The sequence below is a fragment of the Calonectris borealis genome, chromosome 11, assembly GCF_964195595.1.
Source record: "Calonectris borealis chromosome 11, bCalBor7.hap1.2, whole genome shotgun sequence".
NCBI lineage: Eukaryota > Metazoa > Chordata > Aves > Procellariiformes > Procellariidae > Calonectris > Calonectris borealis.
In genome coordinates this window covers 8,003,437-8,030,275 of record NC_134322.1, presented here as the reverse complement: position 1 = coordinate 8,030,275, position 26,839 = coordinate 8,003,437, and the positions used below count along the sequence as shown (strand labels likewise).

At 50.7% G+C, this 26,839-nt stretch overlaps 2 protein-coding genes across 2 annotated transcripts in view; one reads left to right on the top strand and one right to left on the bottom strand.

Moving 5' to 3' along the window:
* Nucleotides 1-2,855: 2,855 nt before the first annotated feature.
* KLHL25 (kelch like family member 25) lies at nucleotides 2,856-11,490 on the top strand. Its single transcript, XM_075159882.1, has 2 exons — nucleotides 2,856-4,874; nucleotides 9,919-11,490. Exon 1 carries the CDS (start codon nucleotides 3,062-3,064, stop codon nucleotides 4,829-4,831), a length of 1,770 nt encoding a protein of 589 aa, XP_075015983.1. The 5' UTR covers nucleotides 2,856-3,061; the 3' UTR covers nucleotides 4,832-4,874; nucleotides 9,919-11,490.
* Nucleotides 11,491-22,033: 10,543 nt separating this feature from the next.
* Nucleotides 22,034-26,839, bottom strand: part of AKAP13 (A-kinase anchoring protein 13) — a 200,893-nt gene continuing 196,087 nt past the window's right edge. The window contains exons 38-39 of the mRNA XM_075159879.1: nucleotides 24,802-25,114; nucleotides 22,034-23,966 (exon numbers count right to left, since the gene is read on the bottom strand). Of these exons, the coding sequence (XP_075015980.1) occupies nucleotides 23,917-23,966; nucleotides 24,802-25,114 (363 nt within the window). The 3' untranslated portion in view covers nucleotides 22,034-23,916. The remainder of the gene's footprint in view (nucleotides 23,967-24,801; nucleotides 25,115-26,839) is intronic.

Sequence of the window (26,839 nt, the reverse complement as noted above, 5' to 3'; positions counted from 1 at the left end):
AGATGGCTGCACACCAGAGTTCAGAGGCTGCTTTCGTTTCAGTTTAATGGTCTGTCTGGCCCTGCTGATCTGGGGATCAGCTGGTGCCGGTAGTGGGACAAGGTGAAGAGCAGTTCTAACGGGGACTGGACTGGAACCTGCCAACTTATTCCCTGGATGCTGTTCAATACCCGTTGGATAGAAATATTATTTGGTTACCCAGTGCCCTGGGCAAGATGTTTGATGTTAGAAGCCTGAGATTTTTTTATATATATACATACATATGTGTGTGTGTGTGTGTATACATATGTGTGTGTGTGTATACATATGTGTGTATATATATATAAAGTGGCTCTGCTGCAGCTTTTATATAGACATTTTTAATTTCTAAATAACCTGCTCCTTCCATTCTGAGTAGTGGCTTTTCTAATCTTAGTGTCAGAAAAAATGATGCTGCCTTCCTGCAATCTTTTTGTTTGTTTCCATAGCTGTCCTATATAAATTGCTTAATTTTTTGTGCATAAGCAACTCAAAGATGAACATTGAATAGCTGACCTGCGCTGCGAGCAAAGCAAGCAGTAGCAGTGGCAGGGTGGTTTCTGAGGTTGTAGGAATAGGAACCTAAATCAATAGCTTTTAGCAGACTCATAAATGTTTCATTTGTATTCCTCACTTTGGCGTTATAGAGCTTTGACACGGGAATCCATATAACCTCTTAAATTAATGTTGTCCCTGCGCTGGGTGTAGATGTTGGAAACCATTTCCCTCGGATGCACTTCAAAGCGCTGCTCCGTAATGGCATTTTCCTTCCTGTTGTGGAGCCTTGATTCTGCGCAGCCTCCCATCCCAAGCGAAACGAGCTTGACGGCCTCAACCCCGAGCTGCAGGGATTTTGCCGAGGAGCATGCACATATCCAACCCCAATACCCGTGGAAATGCTCCTGCCCGGCTCGGAGGCCAAGTAGGAGTTGTGGCTGCTTGAGCAAGCTATTGTTTCTGGACAGAGAAGCTTGGAGGGATCTTTTCCCTGGACTGCGACACAGCCCTGAGGAATGAGTGAGGCCTCGGGAAGACCAAACTCAATAATTCATGGCAGCGGGTGGGGAAGGAGGGACGTGCCCTCAACTATTTGTCGAATTTGGACTCTTTTGGAGGCGCTGGAGAAGCAGGGGGTAGGAAGCGCGTGAGCAGAGTGTGAGTCAGGCAGCTTATCTGGCCGTCTGCCTCTGCCTGAGGTCACCCACCCGTGGAGCGTGGGAGGGCTGTGTGGCTCCGGGTCTCCGCCAGGTCAAGGCTGTGACCGGCCGGTGGCCTGGGAGCTCTGCGTCCGCTCTCTCGGCATTTTGTGGTTTCCCCCGGGACCCCGAGTGCTGGGCTGGGGTGGCAGTGGTGAGGACAGAGCTGATCCGTAGACCTTGTGCTTGCAGGGGAGAAAGATCCTTGAGAAACCTTGGGCTGCAAAGAGTAAGTTATAAAAACAACCAAACAACAAAAAGAACCCAACCAAAAACCCTTCCTCAACTGTATCTGCGTGGCTAATTACTGATTTCTAAACAATTAGGTGGCTGGAGCGGGATGCTGTGGGTTTTCAGCCCCTGTATCTCCAGCCTGCAAAGCAAAACTGCGGAGTTTTGGGGAAGAGAGCATAGAAAAGGGATAGAAAAATAGCGCTGGGTGAGAGAGAAGAACTAGCAGAGCCAGATAGTGTTTCTCACGCAACCCCTTTTTCCTGTGCATTAGGCCCACTTTCCCCAGCTTGTAGCCGTTTCTCGTGCTTCCCTGTTGGCAGGGGAGCTGAGCTGCAGGCAGCCCCTGATGCCCCCCTGCACCCCAGCAGGGTCCTCCCTGCCCTAAGCACCGAAACGCTCCCGGGAGAGTTCAGACCCCTCCGAGCTCTGTGCCTTGCCCCCATCTTTAGCCCGTGTAGCGGGCTGCCCACCTGCAAACTCCACTTTTAGCCAGGGAGAGTCGCTTTTACTGAAAAATTAATGTCATCTAGCGTAGTGCCTGCGGTGGCTTTGCCGTCACGGGGCCCGTAGCGGAGGCACGGCAGGCTGACCCGGTTTTTCTTTATTTTTCAGGCTGATTTTTTCAAACCTCCGGACAGTCGTGCTACCAACTTCCATACTGACTTTCTGCTGGAAGGGAGGACTGTATGCGTATCTGTCTGTCTGCTTTAGTTACATGGGGGACAAAATAGAGCTGGCGAAAATATTTTGGAGCAAATGACTTGGATTTTATCATCTAAGTACTATTAATTTGATTGATCCAAAGGGCTTTTCTTCCACAGGCAAGGATAGGTATCAGGTAGCACTTAAATGAAATATTAGCTAATAAAAGCCGTGTGTTTGCTTCTGCCTGTCTGTTAAAAAGCGTAATTTAGCTGTCTTTCTTGTCTTATTCTCTGGTGTGAATCTGTCCTGCAAAATGTTTGAGTCACATGAAGTGTCCAGTGAGTTTCATCAACAAAAACTACAATGAAAGGGTTTGGTAAAACTTGTTCAAAACTTTTGGCGTGTGCTGGTCGCTAAATATTCCATAAATAAAACCAGTCACAATTGCCTTTCCTAAACCTGCAATAATCTTCATGAAAATCAGAAGCCAAACTGGATTTCTGCTGAGCCAAGACCAGACTGGTGCCCTTTATCCTGGATAGACTGCTCTCTTAATGCTGTTTTCTAAGGAAAAATAACTCTTCTGCGGTTTGCCAATACCCTCTAGGGGCTGTTGAAACAATTTACCATCAAGTTTGGGTTTTGATTGCCTCACTTCGTTGCTCTGTTGCTGAAACCATAGTGTAGAACTTCCCCCCTCACCCGCCTCCGCCTTCCCACCCTGCTCAGCCCGAGATAAATTTTCGGGGGACGTGGGGGTGCAGCAGCAGCAGCAGGCACGGGCTCTGCAAGCCAGCGTGCAGGAGCACCCCCGGAGCAGGAGCACTGGGGTGTCACCTGGTGTTTCACGTTTGAGGTCCATTCAGGTGTACCAGAGTTGGATCACATATATTCTCCATGCCTTATGTCAGTAAGAACAAGAAAATAATGGGTTTTCTGGTTTTTTTTTCTCTGCAGGCTCTGTCATCATGTCAGTCAGCGTCCACGAGAACCGTAAATCCCGGACTAGCACTGGCTCCATGAACATCTTGCTTTTTCACAAAGCTTCCCACCCGGACTGCGTCTTGTCCCATCTGAACACCCTGCGGAAGCACTGCATGTTCACCGATGTCACCCTTTGGGCAGGAAACAGGTCGTTCCCGTGTCATCGGGCAGTGCTGGCTGCCTCCAGCAGATACTTCGAAGCCATGTTTAGCAACGGCCTCCGGGAGAGCCTGGATGATGAGGTGAACTTCCATGACAGCCTCCACCCAGAGGTGCTGGAGCTGTTGTTGGACTTCGCTTATTCCTCTCGGATCATCATCAACGAGGAGAATGCGGAGTCCCTTCTGGAGGCTGGAGACATGCTGCAGTTCCACGACGTCCGAGACGCGGCGGCTGAGTTCCTGGAGAAGAACCTCTACCCTTCCAACTGCCTGGGCATGATGCTGCTCTCGGATGCTCATCAGTGCCGGCGGCTCTACGAGCTCTCCTGGAGGATGTGCCTGGTCAACTTTGAGACTGTTCACAAGAGTGAGGACTTCAACAACCTTTCCAAGGACACTCTGCTGGACCTCATCTCCAGTGATGAGCTGGAAATTGAGGATGAAGAAAAGGTCTTTAAGGCTGTCATCCAGTGGGTGAAGTACGATCTGGATGAGCGGAAGGCTTATCTCCCAGAACTTCTGAGGAACGTTCGTCTGGCCTTGCTTCCTTCTGAATGCCTCAAGGAAGCCTTGGCTTGTGAGGACTTGATCATGGTGGATGAAAGGAACAAGCTTGTCTTGGATGAAGCTATTCAGTGCAAGAAGAAGATCCTCCAGAATGATGGGGTGGTCACCAGTCCCTGTGCCAGACCTCGCAAAGCTGGGCACACCTTGCTGATCCTGGGAGGACAGACCTTCATGTGTGATAAGATCTACCAAGTGGATCACAAAGCAAAGGAGATTATCCCCAAAGCAGACCTGCCGAGTCCACGGAAGGAGTTTAGTGCCTGTGCCATCGGCTGCAAAGTGTATATCACTGGAGGCAGAGGCTCAGAGAACGGGGTCTCAAAAGACGTATGGATGTATGACACTGTTCATGAGGAATGGTCAAAAGCTGCCCCAATGCTAATAGCTCGGTTTGGGCATGGCTCGGCTGAATTGGAGAACTGCCTGTACGTGGTTGGTGGACACACTGCAGTAGCTGGAGTCTTTCCTGCATCTCCTTCTGTTTCCTTGAAGCAAGTAGAGAAGTACGATCCCATATCCAACAAATGGACGATGGTGGCTCCTTTGAGAGATGGAGTGAGCAACGCTGCGGTGGTGAGCGCCAGGCTCAAGCTTTTTGTCTTTGGTGGGACCAGCATTCACCGAGACATGGTGTCCAAAGTCCAGTGCTATGATCCAGCTGAGAATCGGTGGATGATCAAAGCCGAATGCCCACAGCCCTGGCGCTACACGGCAGCTGCTGTCCTGGGCAGCCAGATTTTCATCATGGGGGGAGACACAGAGTTCACGGCAGCATCCGCCTACCGCTTTGACTGCGAGACGGACCAGTGGACGCGCATCGGGGACATGACAGCCAAGCGCATGTCATGCCATGCTTTGGCCTCGGGGAATAAACTCTACGTGGTGGGGGGTTACTTTGGGACTCAGAGGTGCAAAACGCTGGACTGCTACGACCCTACGTCAGACACGTGGAACTGTATCACAACGGTGCCTTACTCGCTCATCCCCACAGCTTTTGTCAGCACCTGGAAGCACTTGCCATCGTGATGAGGGTCAGGGCTCGGGGGCTTGTATCCAGGAGGTCAATAAGGTAAGGGTCTCCTCGTTTTAAACTGAAACTTGGTTTCTCGCCTCAGTTGCATCTCCATGCACCACGCCGAAGCCACGGGTTCCGAGTTGCTCACGTTTTATGAGAAGGGAGCATTTGAAGGTGGGATGCGGGGCCAGAAAAGAGTAGTCAGCTCTGCCGTGTTGTAGGTCTTAGCTAGCTCCCAGGTTTCTCTTGTTCCCAGATGATCCTCCCAGTATCTACATACATCTACATTGATGGTTGCAAGCAGGCCACAGCTCCTCTGCCTCCGCTCCAAGCGAGCTGGATGTGCCAGTGTCACCCTTCTGTGGGTGGTTGGGTAGGGAAGGGCAGATGTGTCCATGTCTGCTCTCTTGGCTATCACCACAGAATACGTCCTGGCCCCACGTGGCTGAGGAGGTTACCGTTCCTAAAAGCACTTGCATGTGAGTCCTGGGAGATACCAGGGAAACAAGTGCTTTGGAAAGAGTCTCAGTAGTTCGATATTTTTAGTGGGTATCTGGGTGATTTATTTGGAGCTGGTGAACATGTAGGCAAGTGACCCTTGGGATGCTGGCAAATTCTGGATCTCTCTTTGTGTTCTGTATTTACATTTCAGTGGGTAGAAGAAGCAGAAGCTTAGAAGCCACGGTGCATTTGATGGTCCTGGTGTTTATTTAACATTCAGACTGTTGCTTGTTAAATCAGAACTTCTGAGACTTCTGTGTGAGACCTGAGTGGGAGGGAAGGGGTTTTGTAACCAGAAGAAGAACGTGTTTATCGGTGTTTTGGGGTGTGTGAGAATAAGATAGTTGGTGGAAGCTCATGATGTCCTGTCTCATTCTGGTGCTCCGGTTCTCGCTTGCTCAGAGAAGGTGCTGTTGCAATGCCGCTGGGACAGGGCCGTTGGTTCCTCCTCTCTCCTCCCCAGTGCGATGCTTTGCTGCCATTCTAGATGCCAGCTTTGCTCCACAGAGCTTTGCATGTCTTCACCAATCTGTGCCGAGGTGCAGCTGGCCAGGCAAAGGCCAAAATCTCTTCTCACTTTGCATCATGAAAGCAGATAGTGATACGGCCAACGCTTGGATGGCATCATCTTCCCAGGCAGTCCATAACACCTCTGCTAGCCCAGTCTGCAGGTTTCACAGTGCCAGCAACACACACAACCCTGCTTTGGTGGTTGGAGACTACCTCCCAGCCAGCTGAAGGAGCTGGGAAACCCTCGCGTGTGGGGGCGGGATTGACAAGCTTCACTTACGGTTTTATTTGGAAGGTGGGGACTGTGGGGAGGGAAATTCTTCCATACACTCATCAAAATCCACTTCACTTAATACAGGGAAGAAAGAATGCTGCCCAAACCCTCTAACACCCTCTCACTTCCCTGCTTCCCACTTGGTGTGGTTGGTGCGCCTGGGAATCGCCCAGCGGGTGAAATTACTGGCATCTCCCAGCGATCATCTCTTTTGATGCCAGCTGGGAACCGAGGAGCAGCTCCTGGCACCTCTGCCGGGCATTTGCCCAATGTGACCACCTGCTTTTCTCAGGTGGAAAAAAAAAAAACCCAACATCCAGAGCATTATGCTGGCCTTTGATTTGCCAAACACCTGGTTTAAACATGGGTTGGACCACAGTGAGGGCAGGGCAAGCGTGGAAGGGGTTAAAAGGAGATCTCTGAGAGCTTTCCCAGCACTGGAAGATAATGGCCTTTCCAAATTCTCCTCCTCAGGCGTTGCCTAGCATCTGTCACAGTGGCTCAGTAATCTAATTAACTATTAAATATTGCAGCAAGGAGTGTGAGGACTCCATCGTTTTCAACTGAGGTCAATGGGGCCTCCCTTTAAGAGCCATCCTAGAGCTGAAAATTAATTTTCTCTGGTAGCAGATGCATCTGAATATTAAGGCTCAACACCAGCCACACTGCTGGGAATAGAAATAGGGAATATTTTGAGGTGGGAGTTGATTCTTCAGCCACCTAATAAAAATCAGTCTCCGAAGACACAGAGCTGTTATTTTCCTCTCCTGCCTTTTCCCCCCGTACTGTATTTGGGTTGTTCAGACCTAATAAACAGCTTTGTGGGGGTTATATAGATATTTTTTTCCCCTGGAGTCTGGCACAAGCACAAGCAGACTAGGAACTGTAATATGCCAACCTGCAAATAAAACTGGTGAAAAGTCACCGTGTGAGGGTTTTATGTACTTTTTTGGCTTCGCTTCCACTCTGCAGTTAAAAGAAGTATTTAAAATATACATGAGTTCCTTGCCAGACAGAATGTCTCTTCACTGCATTTTTCTGGAGATTTTTTAAAAAAAAAACAAAACAAAACTAAGTTATTGTTATGGCCTCAGCCCCTGTGACAGCTCCTTAAATAAAGCACCAAGGCTGGTGAGGGAAGGCGGGACCCGAATGCGTAGCCCACGCTGCACCAGCCATGTCCCGCGCGCTTCCCTTGGCTGTCCTGGCTGCACCTGTGCCAAAACTGGGCTCGGGAACTGGGGTAACTGGCTATAGGGTCCTGCGACTACTCCGTTGTCCTACAGCGGGTTTGGCTGAGGGATCTTCTGGCTTGCAGCTCCCACCGTGTGAGGTCTGTGCTGCAACACCCCTTTTGGTCCCTATGGGATCCTTCTTCAAGAAGGGGCACCCAGAAGGTAGGTTGGCCAGCACGTGCCCAGGTGCTGCTGTGCTTTGGGAATGCTAATCCTATGGGAACGCTCCTCGGCTGGAGAAGGCTCAGGAGGGACCATCCAAGGTGCCCTCAGAGCAGAGCAAGCTGGGCTGGTGGGGAAAGGCCTGGGCAATTACACAGTAGGAAACAGTACTTGGTACTCATGAGAAAAACAACCTTCTCACTTATAAATTGGTGAGGTTGCATTCATACCCGCCCTGAAACCCAAATAATACGTCCTTGAAAAATGTTGATCATAAAACACCAAGCCTGCTTTTCATTTAAGGCTGGAAACGTTTCCTCAAGGGCATGGCCTTCACCTTTCCCAGCTGGAGCCGGGGCACCTTTCGGCAGAGGTCCCAGTGCCCCTGCCAAGGAGGCCGTGTGACATTAATTTAGTGCTTATTGCCGGCAGTTAATTCCAGGGATCAAGCGCGATTAGCAATATGAAATGTGGTCTCCTCCCACTCGTGGCGATGGAGCCACGAGGAGGTGAATCGTTACAAAAGGGAAATAAAATACTGAGCGCGCTGCTAATAAAGACTCTCTGTCTTTATAAACGCGAGCAAAGCCCAGCCGGGAGCTTGGGGGACGACGGCGGGTGGTCTGTTGCCGTCCTGTGCAGTGACAATTGATGGGGACAACTCTACACCTCCCAGGAGGTGACTTCAGGTGGTACCAGGAACAGGTTCTCCAAGCTGCCTGTCTCCAAATTAAAAGTGGCTTCTCCAAACGATCTGTCCTGTGCGACGCGCTCATTTTCATAGGGCAGAGTCACAAATGGGCTTGGGCCAGAGAGAGGAGCCTTCAGCTGGGGGTTGCGATGGTCACTGGGGAAGAGGGAGCCGCTCACGGCTTGCACGTTCCAGCCAGGGGAGATGAGATGGAGAGGGAAGTCGCTGCGTCCCCCTGTGCTGGCTCCTGAGCCGCAAACACTCCCCTGGGATGGAGATGTCACAGCTCCCACCTGAAAACAAGCAGGGACGTGGCAGCCGGGAGCCAGGGGTTCCCCTCCCAGTGCCTTCCAGCTCCTGTGGGACCCTCCTCACGGTCGGGGCTGTAGGGAGCGGAGACGGGTGGCCAGGCACCGCTCAGGCGCTTATTCCTGGGGCTCATCCGAAAGCTCAGAGCCCATTTTGTGGCTCCCACCGGAGCCTTTTGGTCGGTTTGGCGCCGGCAAAGGCTGCGGAGTGGCACCAGCAGCTGGTGCCTGCTGTTGGGTGGGCGCTGAGCGGCCGAGGCTGCAGGTTTTGGAGGCTGCTCTGGCACCTAAAAGCTGAACTTTGGCCCCAAAGCTCCTGCGAGGATTGAGGCAGCCTGCCAGGCTCAGAACTGTGTTCTGGTACCACGGTTACACTAAACGTCGGATCTGTTCAGTGGCTTTTCCTGATTATTTAATTACAGCTTAGATAACAAGCCTTTTGCAAAGACGGTTTCACTACTGCCTGGTTCGGCTTCCCTTCCACGTGGAGCAGCGCTTGGTCAGCTTTTACCTTGCAAGAAGCTGCAGGACTTTGTTGCCGTGTATCGCTCCCGGCTCTGTCTGCAGAGCCCTGCTCGCAGCCGGACATCTTCCTACACAAAAGCCCCGGGTGCTTCCAAACGGCAGCCTAAAAAAAATCTTCAGGATAATCTCCCAGCTCCTAAACGCCGCAGCTCACCTGCGTGCTGCTGGGTTGGTTGCTTGCAACCTGTTACAACCTCGCTGGTATTGCTGGAACAAAGTCACAGCCAGTTTCTCTCGGTGGCTCCTAGGGAAACCCATTTGCATGTGCGTAGTGGTGAGGCCGGATAAACAGGGACTGCAGTTTTTTTGCTGCTGCTGCTCTTTCCAAGAGGCTGGTTGTCTCTGAAGCCAGTTTATCAGGCAGCGTTGGAAGGGAGTGGCTGGCCTGGGGAGGAAAGTCAATGAAAATCAGGTTTTCCTAACCCTGGGCAGATGGAAACGCGCGGTCTGAGCTCGGCCCCAGACTGGATTAATCAGCCCCTTGGAAACATCAGTCATACGGATGGTTTTGGAGGAACTGGCGGAAAAAGAGAAAAAGGGTCTTTTTGTTTTGTCTGTTCCAGTTCTTGGGCCCTCCTCCCTGCCCTAGAAAAAAAAGCTAAAACTCCATTTCCCTCAACTTTTCATTCCCTTGTCATGTCCACGGAAGTTTCCTGGCCGGCTCTGCCCGGCTCCCCGCCACTCTGAGCCCTTCCCAGCTGAACGCCCGCGCTCTCCCCTCTCCTGTGAAAGCAAAGCCCACCCCAAACCCCAAACAAACCAGCTGCTTTCCACCTCCACCCATCTCTGGGATTACCCCAATAGCTGCCAATGTGCAACCCCTTTTCTGGTGCTCCCCTGCGCGGGCTGAGCCGAGCATCACACCTCTTAACGAGCTTTCTCTCCTCCCCAGGTGCCAGAGCCACATCCATGTCCCCTGTCTCGCTGCTGGAGCCGACACAGTGACCGAGTCCCCTCCCGTCCTCCCGCACAGGATTCCGAGGAGCCTTTCGCATCCCTTCCCGGCACCAGGAGCGGGAGGCAGAGCCGGCCCCGCCGCCGCCATCACGCCAGGGGGGCACCCAGGGCCACCCAGCCCCACCACCGGCCGCCGCGCGGGGACGGCGAGGAGCCGGGAGCGCTGGCTGCCGGGCTGGGGCTAGGTACGGGGGGCACGGGGACGGCTCGTGGGGAGATGGAGGGTGTGCACCAGGCTGCATCCCTCGGCAAGCACGGCCTGGGGAGCCGTGAGGTGCTTTTTGTTACTCGGTTGGGGGGGTTAAGCGATAGTAATATTTTTTTTTTTTTAAAGGCAGTGAACTTGCCATTGGCACCGGCTGCTCTTTGGGTGACTTGGAAGTGTTTTTTAAAGGGAAAAGGGGCTGGGCAGCCCGGCAGAGAGCACCTGGCTCTCCCCATCCTCTGGCTGCTCTGCGGAGGCGATGGCTGCCGAAACTATTAAAGTGTGGGAGCTCGGGGCGGCTGCCAGCAGCACCGGGTACCGCGGCGAAACAGGGCAGGTGCCTTTTGTTTTGCACTTTGGGCCTCTTTTCCCCCCCCACCCCCTTTCCTCACAGCAGCCGGTTGCGATTTGGTCGGAGGCCAGGCAGCTCCCCGCGCGCAGCTGCTGGGAAGAGCGCGGCGGCTCTGTTAGCGTGCCAAGGCACCGGCACCGCTGCCCAGAGATTCACCAGATAAAACCCGCTGCGTGCTCAGAGCCGGTCTTCTGAGTTTCCCCGCCACGCTCGCCGAGCAGCGCGTGGGTGAGGGCGTAATTAGCAAACGAGCAGAAACAGAGGTGCAGCGGGGCAAAGCTCGCGCCTCTAGCGGGGCCTCGGAGGGAAAAGGAGCGAACTTGGGGAGCGTCGCAGGGCGGGCTGGGGAGGGACCCCCTCCTTCCCACTGCGCTGCGCATCCCGGCTTCACCTTGGGGAGGCGCGAGCATTTTTGGCTGCACGTTGCCCGCCAACGGTTGGGCTGTAGCTGCCCCAGGTGATCCGCGCGCGCTGGCTGCCGACTGTATTTGGGTTTATCCATGCGAGAGCTGTCAGCCCGAGTCGCTCCCCATTCACGCTGTGGAGGAAGGCACCGTGGATTTTGGCTGTCGCTACAGGGATGCAGCTCCTGACCGGCCTCTTCCAGGGCTGGTCCTGCACCGCCCCAGCATCCCGCGTCCCTCCGCAGCAGATCTGGTCCTGCAGATGCTCCGGGCTTGCTTTTCGTCCCTGGATTGGGTTAAGCTGTAGCCTGGCCAGCTGAGTGATGCAATGCGATGAAAAGCCTTGACATGGCTTCAAACAACAAAGGTCTTTTCGGAGCAGCGAGCGCCCATTGCTGCCGGGAAGAACACACTTTGTGCACAGCCAGTCTGCGATGCTCTGAATGACGTTTATTTACATTTTCTAGTCTTTTTTTTTTTTTTTTTTTTTCCTTTTCCTTCAGCTGCTTGTGAACTTTAATAAAAATGATGATCTGGGAAACCGTTTGTGTGTTTTTCACAGGAGTCTTCATTCTTAAGCAAGTTGGATTTAGCTCTAATAACAGGGCCGAGGAATAATAACAGGGTTGGCACTCCGTGGGGTGGTTCACAAACAACCTCCTAAGCAACCAGCCCGGCTGTAATTATTATTGCTTCAGCGCTTGGGAAACTGAGGCACAATGTCAAGTGTCTTGTCCAAGGTTAGTGATAGATCTGGGAATAAAGTCCAGGGCTTCTCGTGTCCTGAGGACATCACCTGTTTCCCTTCTCCACGGCTGCTCTCGCTCAACCTGACCGTGCCGTGATTTTTAGGAGAACTTGCAAGTCTGCAATGCGAATACCTGCCAAATAGGTTGAGGGGGCCCAACCCAGACACAGCCGTATTCCTGCAGGGAAAGCCAGTAATTTCTAAGGAAGACGAGAAGAATTTATACTTCTGTTTTCCTTATTTGCCTTCACTTGGCTGCTGCAGCTCCCAAGAAAGGGGCCCATTGACAGGCGAGATGGGATTTCCAGCTGGGGCTGCTGTTCCCGCTTCTCCGTGTGCATCTTTCCCCATCCCAGAGGAGCAGGGGACTGATCCAGCCCTGCTCTGGGAAGGCTCTGGGCTCTCCCCCACTACGAGACCAGCAGCTCCAGCTTTGCTCAGAACTGGGAGCGCGAGAGCATCGCTCAGAGCAGCCAACAGGCACCAGGCAAAACACGACAACATTGCACATTCGTGTTTACCTCGTCCTGCTAGCAGGGGCCGTTGGGCTTGGGCAGTAAAAGTTGCTGTGAGTATTATGCACGGTCTCAAAGGGATTCGGAGCCTGAATTTCCGAGCTGTAAAGGACACTGGGAACATGTCTCCTTGCCTGCGGGAGCTGGGTGGGCAGCGGTGCTAGCGGACCTGAGCTGGGCAGATATGAGTGCAAGGCTCCATAGGAAAAAGCTCATTAAAGAGCCCTCTGGGAAACCAATTCAGGGTAGAAATTACTGTTTGATGAGCAGGAGAGGGGAAAAAGAGAGGGAGTGTGTGAATGAAATCCCTTTCAGTTTTGTTGATTCAGGTTTTAGATGGGACTCTGGGACTTTAAATACCAGCTCGGGAGGCTTTGCGACTGGCTAGCTTTGATAGGAGCCATGCAAAGACCTGCTCTTTTGTATTTATTCTGGAGCTTGCCTGAAAGACAATTCAAAAGCAATCAGCAGCTGCTGTGACAGCAGCAACCTGTTGCTATGGAATTAAATGCGATGCAAAATACAAAGGGGTTTTGGTGAGCAGCAACAAAGTAAAAGGGGAGCAGGAGATGGAAACGGATGTAACAGTCAGAATAAAGCTACAGCCAGAGCGGGGCTGGGGTTTAATTGGGAGGTAGAGGGGAAGAAATGTAGAGGTGATTTGTTTTGCTTTTTTAAAAGAGCTTTTTTGCCATCTCAGCAGGTCAAGCTCAGCTTTCTCTGGGAGCGAGCGCTTGGGAAAGAGTCTTGTCTGGTGGCGTTACAGGGGCTGCGTGTCCCCAGGCTCCTGGGAAGCCCACACGCTGGAGCCAACCCTCGCTGTAGGGTGTCGGGAGCTCAGACGTCTTCCCCACGGGGTGGCCGGGAGCCCGGCACAGAGCTCCCCCATGGGTGCAGGGGGATGCTCGGAGGTGGGACAGGGCAGGCGGCCAGCGGGACCAGACTCGCCCAGGCCCAGGTCTCGGGACCTCCATCCCCAGGTCCTGACCATGCTGAACCTCCCAGATGCACAAGGCTGATACTCCTATGGCTTATTTAAATGAAACCCATAGTGCCTTGTTGGTTTTTAAATATGCATTTTCCCAGCCTGACCCCAGCTGCCCTAGAAATAATACTATTGCGCGGTGGAGCCCTATGGGGATTTATCATCTGAGCTCGCTCTCCCTTTGTCACTAGAGTCAATTAAAAGCGGAGTAGCTGGTGATTTAATACCTCCGGTGTCTGAGGAAGCCCCACATCCATCCAGAGGCTGGCTCTGGCATTTTAGATACATAATTGGAGTGGAGGAGTGTTTTTTTTCCAGGCATCCAACATGCTTTCAAATTCATCCATGTCTATACAGAGCACTGAAGCCTCGTGTCCTTGGCTTGTCATCTTCTCCTGCATGTTAATGAGTGCCCCAGCATTGCACATCCTCCCCGCAGTATGTCCCATGTCAAACTGTTTTCCTATTCTCCATGCACCTTCTCCCTTGGGATAAACCCAACCCGGTTCAGTCTCTGTAGAGGGTCCAGGCTCACAAACCACCACCCCAGGAAACGCTGCTCAGGAATGAAGTTAAGCTTCCAAGAGCAGGAGAAACCATTGCCCCCAGCTCCCCACAACCAACTGGAAATTTAAACTGGGTCCAATCCCTCTTGCTCCAGTGCAGAGCAGGAGCCCGGTGCCCTCCAGGTACAGGCAGCAGTGCTGGGGGGGGGCGAGATGGAGCCTGCGGCAGGGGCTCCTGGTGGGAGTCAATAGCAGAGGCTGAGCTCATTTTTTTCTTCCTCCTTACAATCTCCCTTTTCTTTCCATTTCACCACCTCCTTATTTAACATCATCGGCTGTTGTGCAAAACCATCAACCCTGTTTGCAGCAGTGTGACCTACTTTACCGCGTTGTCCTGACTTCCTCACTGAAATCGCAAGCTCAGAGCCCACCCAAGCCATTCAGCGTTTCTCAGCTGAATAACAAATCCAATTAGGTGGAAGAAAGCCTGGCTTTCACGTTGTCAGCGCCTGGACATCTCACTTCCCTCTCCCCAGCGCACACCGCACCACCGATGGCCCTGTCCCACAGACAGCGTGCACAAGGACCCCCCTGTATTTGTGTGCCCCCCCTCCAAATGAAGGTGGCGGAAGGGTTCGAGAGGACCGATCCTGGCTATCCAACCTGTCCTTTCATTCCTCCTGACCTCCCTTCGAGACCCCATTGCTCAGGAATCAAGTAATTTGTGGTTTTTCAGTTCTGGCTCTCTTGGGAAGCCCTCCCTTCCCAGCTGAGGCTGGAGGAATGGTCCAGGGCCATGCCAGGGTGGCACAATTGTGCTCGTTAAAAAGCTGCTGGCACTTCAGCCAGGCCATGATTTAATTACTGATAGAAAGTCCCATCTCTCAGTCCCGGCATCACATCTAACCCCAGTCCTGCTGCTCCGTCCAGAGAAAACATTGCAATTCTGCCCTTTGCTGCTCCCCTTACTCTCTTTTTCCGCCCCAGCAGGGACCCTTCTCCCTACGGCCACCAGCAGGCAGCCCGTCCCCAGGGTGCTGGCTCCGCTCCATCGTGGGGGAGAGCCGTGTATTAAAAGGGATGAGTAGAAACAAAACAAGGAGGAAAAAAAAGCTTAAGGGCCACCAGAAAAAGTCCTTTTGGTTTCTAACTTCCCTGGCTGGGTAGGACGGACAGACATCCCCTGCCCTGATGTGAGCCCAGCGGCGCCGGGGCCCGCAGCGTCTTGGCGCTTGGCTCTCCAGCAGGCGCAGGGAGGGGGTGAACACCCATTACGCCATTTCTGGGTCACTGTCTGGAGGAATTACACATGCACGCACAAACAGGAGCTGCTTCCCTCCGCACCCAGCCGCGTCCCGGCCCCCTCCCCTGCTGCCCCGCCGGGCTTAACGCTGCTCTGGGGCTTCCCACAGGGCTCTGCTAATGACTCACCGCTCCTGCTCGGCTCTAATTAGGCTCCTGTCTAATTAGGCTCGCTGGAAAGATGCGGCTGGTGTGAAGCAGCTCTTTGGTGAAAGGGGAAAGAGCGAGCGTCTGGAGACGCGGAGCGCGGGAGGGAGAGACGCCAGGCTGCGGCGGGAGGTCAGGGGGTATCGGGGATTGCCAGCTGAACTACAGCTGTGCGAGGGACAGACCGTAAAGGAGAGAGCAACGGGACCTAAACAAGCGCCCCCGGGGACCCTCCCGGGGCTCAGCCCTGCCCGGTCGGGGAGCAGGGAACAAACCTCAGCTCCGTCCCGCTGGGGACGCCTGGCTGAGGCGCCGGGATGGCCTCCGGCCGGGAGCGAAGGCTGCTGTTTATAGCCTCATTGAACAAGTTATCGAGGTGCAAAAGGAGCCCCAGGATGCAGGGAGAGCGGGACAGGGCTGTGGGGTGAGGGGAGCCGGTCCCGAACCTGCAGCCCTGAGCCAGCTTGGAACGGAGGGCAGGAGAGCAGGCTCTGGAGCAAAGCCTTGTCCGGGGGGTATTTCAGGAGGTGTGAAGATAGCTTTTGGGGGGGGGATGAGGGGCACCCATTTTGTCTGCCCATCCTTGTGAGGGCTGGGGGTACTCACTTGTATGGGTCTCGTATCAGTTGCTATGTCAAATATTATTTTCCCCTTAATTTAAACATGATCCAACCCCAAACACATTTGCAGTGTTTAACATCCCTGTAACTAATTAACAAAACCCAGGTGCCTCCCATGGCAAAGGTAAGTCATTCCCTTACCGTTCACCTTGTATCTATCACAAAGCATCTCACTCACTCACTGAACTAATTAGGGTTTTGCCTTTCCTTCTCTTAATAAAACCTCCATGAATGAGCAGCCTGTCTGCAAGCCCCAGCACCTGTGTCCTCCCAGACCTCCAATTTCTCACCCTGGAGCCAGCGCCAGGACTGAACCCAGCAAGGGCAGGAAAGGGGAAACGCAGGTAACGCAGTTATCTGTTAAAGGTGTCACTAACCTGCATTTCCGAAGAGCCTCTCCTGCGCCTGTTAACGCTCCTTTTAGAGGCCCATCCAAGTGTAAGGATCCTTCATGACCCCTCTTAGGTGAAGGGGCCAGTGAAAATCCAACCACATCCAGACGATCCACCACATGGCCCCGCAGAGATCTTTTGCTCTAACCTTGGCTGCTAAGGAGAAGCCGGGGCTGGGCAAGAAACCTGGGGTGCTCAGAAACACAGGACTGCTGCTTGGGAACCATCTAAAATAATTGACCCATGTGCTCTGGGGAGAACATCCATTTCATCATCTTACCTGTGTAACGGCTCAGAGCATGGACTGCGGATGCAATTGTGGAAAGCTGTTTAGGACATTCAAATTGCCACAAGGAGATGGCCTGGAGAGGTGGGGTCCTTCGTTTCCTCCTCTGCCAATTTGCATTGCATGGCCAGGCTCCCCTCCGGCCTATGGAAACAGCAGTGGTTTGGTGTGCAATGTGCAGGAGCAGAGCAGCTTACGCTGCCTGGTTTGCTCTGCACCCCAGCCTTTCCCCGGCAGGAGCTTGATTCAGCAAGAATTTGGTTTTCTACACGTGATTTGTCATCAGTAAATATGCTCTTCCTCCTCCCGTGCAAAACGCCTGTTGTATGGTAGCAGCCTGGTGAACCGGCGCTGCCAGCAGCAGCATCATCTCGCGCTTCCAGCAGCAGCCGCCGACGTTTCACTGCAGCAATGCAAAGGCTTGGGGTAACCCCAGCAGTGCTTTTGCCGGGCATCCAGGTTGCAGAGCCAAGAGGGGCCACAGGAAAACGCGCTCTTTAAACGCCATACACAGGAGCCGACGGTTCGGTGAAAGCTTTTATTCGCTTCGGTAAATAGGTGAGGTGGGACGAATGGGAATGCAAATAAAATGAGGATTACTGAACAGCCGTCGAGATAAACGAGCTCTTTCATCTCCTGTCTCACACCCAGGGAGCTGCCCGTCTCGGAGCAAGTGCTGCGTGACAGGGCATAGGTTTGGGTTCTTGACATGCACATCAGGTGCAACACAGATGTGAGGAGGGGGAAAAACACCTGCAGCGCACTGCTGGCTAACGGGGCACGGGAGGGTGGGTTGGCATTTCCTAACGCCTGCTAAGAAACAACCCAACACCACCAAGCAGTGTTCACGTCCATGACCCGAAGGATTTCATCAATACATCTGATTCTCCTCAAGCATCCTCTCTCCTTCCCTACCTCACCTCTGAAGACAAATGAAATAATAGATGGAAACGAAGCAATTCCTCTGCCTCAAAATCAATACGCAGAGGATGAAGATCTCCCTGCTCCTTCTGCCTGGGGGGAGGATGCTCGAGTCCCGTGCAGGACAGGGGCAGCCGTGATCGCTTTTCCAGGTAAAAGAAAATGATGGTGGAGAAACTCCAGCCATCGTGGTCCTCTGTGCCGGCTCATAGCGCTGCAGAGCAAACTCTGCTTCGGCGCTGTACTTTTGGCACCCTCTTCTGCCTGGACTGATGCCTGCAGGCACTGGGAACACGACGTACCTTCACCTCGCCAGGCGAGAGGAACGACCTGGACGCCAGCTACAGCGCTTCTGCTGGGCCTCCTCTCGCAGGGAAGATGGAAATACGCGGGTGCAAACATCCCTCTTCTCTCCCCATCCCCATCCCCGTGATCTCTAGTTCTCCCAGCCAAATGAGATAAACACTCCCGTGTCCAGGATCCGCCGCAGACGCAGAGCTATTTCAGCGGGTTACAGAAACTCTGTGCCATCAGACAGCACATGCAGCCACCAGACTGCCATTCATCTCGGCTCGTGGAGCTGAAGCGGCTGAGATAACGGCTGTGACACTTCCTCTTCTAGGAAAAAGATGAGAAGCCCTGTGGGGGGGGGGGGAAAGCCCCAAGGAGCTGAATACCATTACGGCCATATGCCCTTCAGCAAAATGCAAATCTTCTAAGAGAAGGAAAATAAGTTAAAGAGCCCAATGGGTGCAGACTGGAATCCAGATGATAAAAGCAATGCAAACATTTGATTACAGGTAGGGTTACGTCTATTCATTCAGCCTCGGTGCAACAAAGTCAACAGTAGAAATACCAAAGGTGTGGAAATAAATCGGGCAGAAAACTCAGACTTAAAATCAAATTTATTTAGAGGAAAAATGACTTTACAAGAGGTTGATGCTGATAACTAAAAAGGAAGATAAATAAAAGCTTGTTACAAAACCTAATGGTTTCTGGCAACTTACAGAAAAACTGAAGAATTTTACAGTCAATAACCTGCTCACTTTTTACATAATTACAAATTAACATACAGCAATTAGGTTTTACCCTCTTTTTTAAAAATTCTTTTTTTCAACTTTTTTTTTTAAACTTTTTTTTTTTAACAGGTTCAACATGAAAATGCAAAGCATTTTTATTTTTTTTTTTTTAAGAAACAAACCAAAAGCAGAGGTATATCAGGTTATTATAATACACCTCCTCAACGCTCTGGGAATTACTCAAGTGCATTCCATATTAGTACAAAATAAACACCAGGCTAAACTTTAACCATAGGCGAACTGAACTGGACATAGATTTTTTTTTTTTTTTGAGTCAGTGTTTAATATCGATAAAGAAAATAGTAAAATACTTTAGAGCATGGAAAGGATGGATACCTATAGACAGCTTAAATACATACGAAGCTTATAGCTGTATGCAAAGCAGTGAATGTTATCCTGTTCCCCCCTCCCCCCAAGCAATGGAAGCTGAATATATTTGGGCAAAGCATCAGTGTCAGTGAAATGCGTGTGGAAAGAAAGGGCACCGAGCCCTGAAAACGCAGGTGGGAAGGGAGCTAGCGTTACGCTTCCCATCACTCAAGAGCACGAGGTGTACGAGATTAAGCCAGTTCAGCTCGCCTATCTTTAAAACCTAGCTGCATCACCGGATCAAGAATCATTGATTGCTGCCCCTTCTGACAAATGAAGCAAGAGTTATGAGCAGCAGGGGAGGTTTTTTATTTAAAAGGGTGCCTTAAATTATGTTAAATTCCCAAACCTGGCCAGCAGGCAGAATAATTTCCAGAGTTCTGGTTAACAAGGAATGTTTTGTGGGATTTTAGCAGATACTTTCTTGTGCCCCCTGCCCAGTTCTCCCTTGCCCCGTGCCAGACACCCTAGACAGCTTCCTTGGGATTTGGCACCTGATGAACCTCTTCTGACTCGGTGGCATTTGGAAGGACTGATTTGGGTGTTCCAGCAACAGCTTTGAGATATCCTAGTGCCTCAAGGAAGGTGCAAAGATCACCGGACTCTATGGATGCTCTCGCCTTCGAAAGGCAGTACAAATCCGCACAAGCTAACAGCATTACTGTGCTTCTCAGCAGTGGTCAAACTTCAAGAGTGAGGAGAAGAGTCCACCCTCAGCGGTGGTGAGAGCTCCTGCCCCAGGGATGGCACCAGGGAGGTCTCCCAATGGCCTGGACAGTAAATAACTTAGTGCATGGAAAGGGCCTCAATTCACTTATTTGGTTGCATCCCTCCACACCTCCTTTGCTCTGGGTTTCTCCAAGGAAAAGGAGATGGAGGGCAAACCGCTGGCGGGACTGCTTCCCTGCCGGCAGCAGTACCCGCTGTGAGGAAGGTGATGGTGATGCCAGCATGGGCTCTCCCGGGGGATACACCTGAGCCATCAGAAGCCAGTTCTCTGGTCCTGCCACTCACCCTGTCTGCAGTGGGACTGTAGTCAGATTCACACCCACTTTGGTCTAAAAATAATACAAAAAGCTTGGCCCTTCCTCCCCTCCTGGGGTAAAGCCAAACCAAACCAGGAATGTGCCTACTTGCAGCTCAGATTTTGCTGGGGATGCAGAGGGGGGAGCAGTGGGAAAGCTGATTGTCTCCACGTAACCAAAATAAAAAGGGACAAGACCAGTTCCATTTAAAGTGCTTTATGGCATCAAACTGACATCAAGTTACATGTTGAGATGATCACTTCATTTAAAAGAAGCTAAGGCCAACCCCACACAACTCCATCGAGTCTCACACGTTTGCTACAGCTACTCTCTATCGCCGGGATATTCTGGCACCCCCAGCTAATACTGACCACTTTTGTACTTCATCTGAGCCAGCGCTCCCACTTCCCTGGTCACTGAAACCCCTTCTGTTGGGCAGTGATAAAGACCAGGCAAAGAAAAACCCAAGAAAAGAAAGTCTGATTTTTCCCCTCCGTGAAACACTAGCACAAAAAGCTCCAAGAGCCCCTGCAGGGTCCTCTTCTCCCTCCAACAGTATGGGCTTCGAACCCAATGCAAAACAGGGCGGTTTGGGTGCTCCAAATGGGATCAAGGGACCAGCTCTGGAAACCAGATACAGCATCAGGCTGGGCTGAAGAAATAACATGCTTTCAACAATTGCAGGATGGATGCCAGGTGTGGAACGGGAGCAAATGCAATTTTAAGGCCAGGAAGAGGAAAGGCTTTGGTGCTATAGAGCTGGGACCATACTCTAGCAGACAACCCGAGGCAACCTGCAAGAATCAGAGTGGGAACCCGACTCTGGGAACCTATGCCAAGCCTTTCCAAAGAAAACCTGAGAGGGGAAAAATAAAAGGCTAAAGACATAAAAACAAGCCCTCACCTACCTAAAGGTGAAAGAAGGAGGAAGCAGTGTGGGAGTAAAGGCTTCATTCCAAAAAAGTGAATCATACGGTAACATACATCCTCCGGGGACTAAGGTCTGTCCACCAGAATTTAAGACACAAACAGCTTTGATGTGCAGTATTTCTGGTCAGTGTATTTCTGACTCGTGCCGTGGTTTCTTTGACAAGGAACCACAGGGATCCTAGAGATCGCTTAGTAAATACCATTTTCAATTAGGGCACTGAATGGTCTTTTTGATCTGCGCAGGTCAGAAGAGATGGTCAAGCCAGGCAGAGACTCAGTCCTGCTGCCCTGGGTCACGCGTCTCCCTTTTGATGCCCTTCTTGGAGCCATGGGACATTCCCGTGTTGCGAATTCAAGATGTGTTGGGACTGGGAAAAAGACAGTGAGATGAAAAGAAAAGCTCATACTGGCAAAGGCTATTACAGACTGAGGGGAACTTTCAGAAATACCAGGGACCTGATCTCTGTTTACACAACAGTAAATGAGCCATGCGCTGCTTTGGTTTCCAAAAATTTCAGCTTGGCACATTCGTTTTCACAGATAATAGCAGGGCAGAAGCTATTTTGTGAAATCGGTGTTTTGCTTATGAAAAAGATAACACCACAGCACCAGCACATGCCTCCTCCAGCTCCTTTCAGGTTCAGGAGGAGAGCTGCCTGGATCTCCCTGGACAAGCAACTGGACCCTCAGATCACTGCAAGACGTTGCATGTTTTGCTTCTTCCTTTGCCTCCAAGAGGTATGAGAAAACCTGAACAAAATACTTAAACAAGGAAACTAACTGATAGGAGTCTTGTCTGAAGTCACTGCTTCTTCTTCCACACTTTCTTGGCCCAAATATGCTCTGCCTTAAAGAAAGCTCTCAGTTGAAATTGGGTAACTCTGGGCATGGCATGGGCTGCTAACCAGCACTACCCGAACCCTGGTTTTGTAGGAACCAGGGAGATAAGAACATTTGGTTTACCAATCTCTTGGTAAGAAAACAAAACAAAAAAAAAAAAAAAAAGAGGGAAAGAAAAAAACCAAACCACCTCTCAAACCCCCAAACAAAAGCAAAATAAAAAATAGAAAGAAATAAAAAAATAAAACCAAGTAAACTTCTTTTTAAAAAAGAACTCTTTCAAATAAACAGAAAGATAAATATTTTTTGCAAGCCCTGCTTGCAATTAAGAACAAGCACCACATAATATTAAAAAAGGCAAAATAAAAATAAATCTCAAACCTTTTTCCTTTCTTCCTTTTTTTTTTTTTTTTTTTTTTTTTTTGAGTCTTAATAGTTTAGAGAGCTTCAAAAGCAAGCAGGCGGTTTAGGATCCCTGCACCGACCAAGACAGACCAGCAGACCAGTCTAAGCATCCACCTCACCATCAATGCTGCTGATACTCATCAGCACCGAACTCTGAAAACTGCTGCGGGTTACCAGCTTGTGAGAAGCCAGAGAGCAAATTGAAATCAAACAATAGTGCGAGAAATTTTTTTTTTTTTTCAAGAAAAACTGGTAGGAAAGGAAATGCACTTGACAGTTTCAAACTCTGAGCAAACCCTTGAGCTATTTTGAAGCTGATAGTGTCTCGTAACCATTTACAAATCCCCTGAGAGGGTTTGGAAGACCAATAATTTTGGAAAAAAGTTTGGCTTGCTGCATTTCTTTTCCCCCGCTGAACGCATCCCTGTATTCAACAGCTGTACAAACACCTCATAGCCGGCATAGCGAGAGCCCACCCTCAGACCTTCCCCTCCTGCTGATGGCAACATGGGGACACACGGACACTTTCACCCTAGAGCCCACAGCGATGGAAACGGACCTGCCACGCTGGACCTTTGGACCTGTGCCACCGTGTTTTTGTCCATAAGAATGTATTCTCTCCCCAGAAATGGTTAGTAAGTGCATGATATTGTATAAGCATAGGAACTAGGAACCGCCTCTTTGGAGTTCGCTCTGCTCACAGCACTCAGCCCCCTGACCTGTGACATCTCACTGAAGTGCTCCGAAATTGCTGTTGTCTCATTCTGCCTTGGAAACGAGCAAGGGAAGCTGACAAATCCAGAAAACAGAAGCCCAACGTTAACACAAAAAGTAGGGGAAGAAAAAAAAATACAAATAACAGAACAAAGGTCCCTAAAAGCAGATTTTCAGCCATCTCTCCAGTAAGTCACTAAGCTTGTAATGAAGGGATGTCAAATGCAACTGGAGAACTATATTCTGGCAAAAAAAAAAATCTCTACTTAGGGGATGGGAAGGAGTGAGCTGGAGCTCAAAGAGATTGCGTAAAAAATGTTGCTTAGAGTTGTTCCCACTTGAACACTGTTTGTCCTGGCTTCCTGGGGTTGCCTTACAAGCCTACCGCATTTCTCTTTTCTGTATCTTTTTAAATATACCCAAAGACATTCTGCTTGATTCTGAAAACAGTTTGACATTTAAATCCTCTGCCCCATGGAAATCTTCCGGAATTACTTTAAATTTTTTTTTTCCTCTGAATTTTTGTTTTGAATGCTGTTACTTCCTGGTGTAAGGTACCTTTCTGAAACCAAACAGTCCATATACCATGAGCACAAAATGGGCGTGCAAATCAATGGCATTACAATCGGAGCAGTACGGGCAAGATATTTAATATCTACACGCTCCCTGAAAGTCATCAGGTATCATCTATCCCCACGGGCCGAGCTAAGCTTGGCTGTACAGACTGTAAGCATATCCCAGTGGATACATAGATACATATATGTATATATACAGTATATCTATATATGCCAGTGTGTACGCACCATTTGTAGAGTCCTAATCTTTTGCTAAATGCCTGGTTTTGGTTATGTTCCCCAGAAAAGGGGAATTTGAAGGCACATCCCCTTAAGGCTATGTTCTCTCACCCTTCAGCAGTAAGAAGAGACAGAAAACATCTATCCCAATCCATATAACCCAAGGTTTGCACAGAGAGACGGTACTACTTGCCGTGCAGTCAGCCTCTGTGGTGAGAATTCACGCAAAACCACAGGAGAGAGGCCCTTTCCCACCACTTAACAGACTTCATAACATGTTCTATTTAAAACCTCCAGATGCTTGTCAGATGCAGGCACCAGCAGCGTGCTGTGGAGCGGGCAGGGAGATGTCCATTGTACCAACGCCGAGAGTGACCGATGGAACCGTCCGTGCTCAGCAGAAGATCTCCTCACCCTCTGGAGGTGCTTCTGATGAGTGAGAATCTGCAGCGCAAAAAAACAGGTGGGAATCACTATGGGAATACAGGAATACAGCAGGCAGAGCAGGACTCCACGTGCACGGAAACCCTGCTATCTGCCAAATCCACTGGGCACCTTAAGAGATGTCCAGTTCCCTGATGAGCTGCCGTGAAATTACATCTCGTAATTGGTGAGCTTTCCTGTGCACAAGTTGGAAAACATCAATGAGCTAACATGGATAAAGCTGGTCATCTGAGAGCGTGACATCAAATTTCATGTGGGTCAGAGGTTTGAGGTGCAGAACTGAGTCCTAAGGGGATGCAAAACTACCAGAGAAAAAAAAAGCATGGTTTTTTTTAGATCAAGAGACAAGATAGACCGGCTCGAGGGGAAGGGAGAGGCCACCAAAAGGGTTGCAGGTATCACTTCCAAACTGCAACAGAGTTAAACCAGACAGCAATGCTGCAGGGGCTGCAACAGCCAGGAGCATCCCAGCAGCAGCTCCTGAAAGCACATGCACTGAAGCAGGACATTTTCCTCCTCGAAGCAGAGCAAGCTGAAAAATAAAGGGAGAATCCAGCCCATGGAGGCTGCTCAGGATGGGATGGGGAAGGGAAGGAGCAGGGAGCTCTGACAACCTGTGTCCCTCTGACAACCCCACGGGCTGCAGAACAGGCAGAGAAGCCCACAGAAGGTAACTTCAAGCTGGGAACTCCACTCATCACAGTGATCTTCTCCATCCCTGTGTTACCATCCACATTCAAGGTGAGATTTCGTGGCTTCCACAAGTTCGCTGGCTGGGGGGAAAAGCCAGCTCACCGACCCCGAAAACACACCTATGACCTCCCCTGACACTCACCAGACTGTTGGGAGCGATGTCCCCTGCCCTTTTTCTTCTTTTCCTTCTTCTCCTTTGGTTTGGCTAAACTGAAGAGGCGGGTAGGCATCTGGGGCTGTTCCTCAGCTGCCTTGTTAGTCTGGTTTGTTGTGCTAAGCAAATGGAAAGTGCTTTTCTCTTTGTGTGTCCTTGAAAGACTGTTCCTTTTGGGGGAGACAGACAGTTCTGCATCAAAGTGCCCTTGTTTAGGAAGGGAAGGGCTCTTCTGCTTGGAGGAGTCATCGATGCTGGACTGGGAGGGGACTCTTGCAAGTTTCTCATGTAGATTTGAAACCTATAAAGGAAAAGAAAAGCGTTTCATTGGGGCATGAAAGAGGCTTGCAGGAACCTGCATAGCAAAGGTGTCTTCCAGACCACTCATAGAGACAGATGTTGTTCTTGTGAACATCCAGCCCATCCACCAGCTAAAAAGTGGTCCCCATCCAGGCAAAGCAATGAGAGAAGAAGCCCTCTTTGTTTAAGACGAAGAAAGGATGCATATAAAGAGTAATGCTCCAGTATCTTTTGCTCCTACATGTACTATGCTATATATCAACAAGCCAAGGGCAAATATTCTCTAAGATCTCGATACCAAGACTCACCCTGCATCGTTCGTGCACACAGACGGTGGCAGAAGGCCAAGGAGAAGCGTGCCTCTCCGGCAGGGGAATGCCAGCACACAGCACCAGAGCGGCATGTGTCAAAGGAAGCCTTCCCAAGCAAAAGATGAAAGCAAAAACATTTTTCCTGATTTTTTTTTTTTCTCCTAACGGCTGTCTCAGGATGTAATTGAGCCCGCACATTCAAAGGGAAGATCAAAACAACAGCTCAAAACAAAGCCTCACCAAACCCTCTATTAATAGCTCTGAAATGTCAGTAAGATACCTGCCTCGAAAAGGTGCTTCCTTCTCCTGATCCCCCAGGCCTTGCAGTTATTTTACCTCTCAGCCTCTCCCATAGCATCCATGCACCTCGTATGTCTACGTGTGCTTGATGCTTCACAGCTTCACAGTGTGCTCGGAAAACTTCTGGCCTGATCAGGAATGGGGGTGGGAGGGAGCAAGCTGATGATTTGCTTTTCAGAGCTCACTGCTGAGCTCTGCAATTAGTCCATTCAGGCACCCAAAATCATTTCCATTCCGCAATCCAACATTTATAAACTAATCTTCCTACAGCTCTAAGCAAATTACATTCAGAATTAGTGAGTTACAAACAAACAAATGATCAACAACAGGCTTAAGGTTCAAATTCAGCCCATGTTTGCCAATGGATGCTTGCTCTGCGCAGTCAGACTGCTGCAGTTATAAAAAAACAAACCCCAGCTTGCTGAAAAATGCACAGAGCAGGATCTGTGTGTGCGCTTTTCTTTCTGGTTGTGGGCAGCCAGACACCAGAAGCCTCCTGCAGCAGAGCCAGGGACCTTTGCTCACTGAGCCATGACCAGACTGCAGGTGCCCAGTCTCTTTAGGACAAGGACAATGCTATCTTTGCTAGATATCAAGAATGCTTTTGGAGACGGATGTAAGTGTACAAACAGCCTTCCCCTGGAGTTATGAGCCTCACAAGTGGCTTTCGTGACAGCTGGAGGATGCAGGTAACCCACAACCCTCAGAGTGTTTCGAGAAGGACATCTCATCTGCCTGACCGCTCCCCAGAGCTCAGCCCCCATGGGGTGAAGGCCAATGTCAAAGGCACTATCAACCCCCTGGGATTGCCTAGGGCATCTTCTCTGCAAGCCAGCCACCTCTGCTCTGCCGTCTGCCAACACGCGGCACAGAAGAACGGGCAGAGCTCAGGCTGTTGTAACCACCTACTGCTCAGGACTGGCCAGGCGTCCTGAATACACCGTGTTGCATCAACACTGGCAATGCCTCAGCAGCTCTGGAGGTGCAAGAAATGCGGCCCTGCACATCTCGTGCAAGGAAAGAGTCAGTTTTAAATACTAGGCTCTGTGTGTCTAGGGCCGGCTGGCACCAGTCTATCACTGCTGGCATGCAGTTGGCCCAGGAACCGTACAGGA

What these genes read in the sequence shown, in the direction of transcription:
- KLHL25 (XM_075159882.1), top strand. Translation starts at nt 3,062, where the DNA reads ATGTCAGTCAGCGTCCACGAGAACCGTAAATCCCGGACTAGCACTGGC.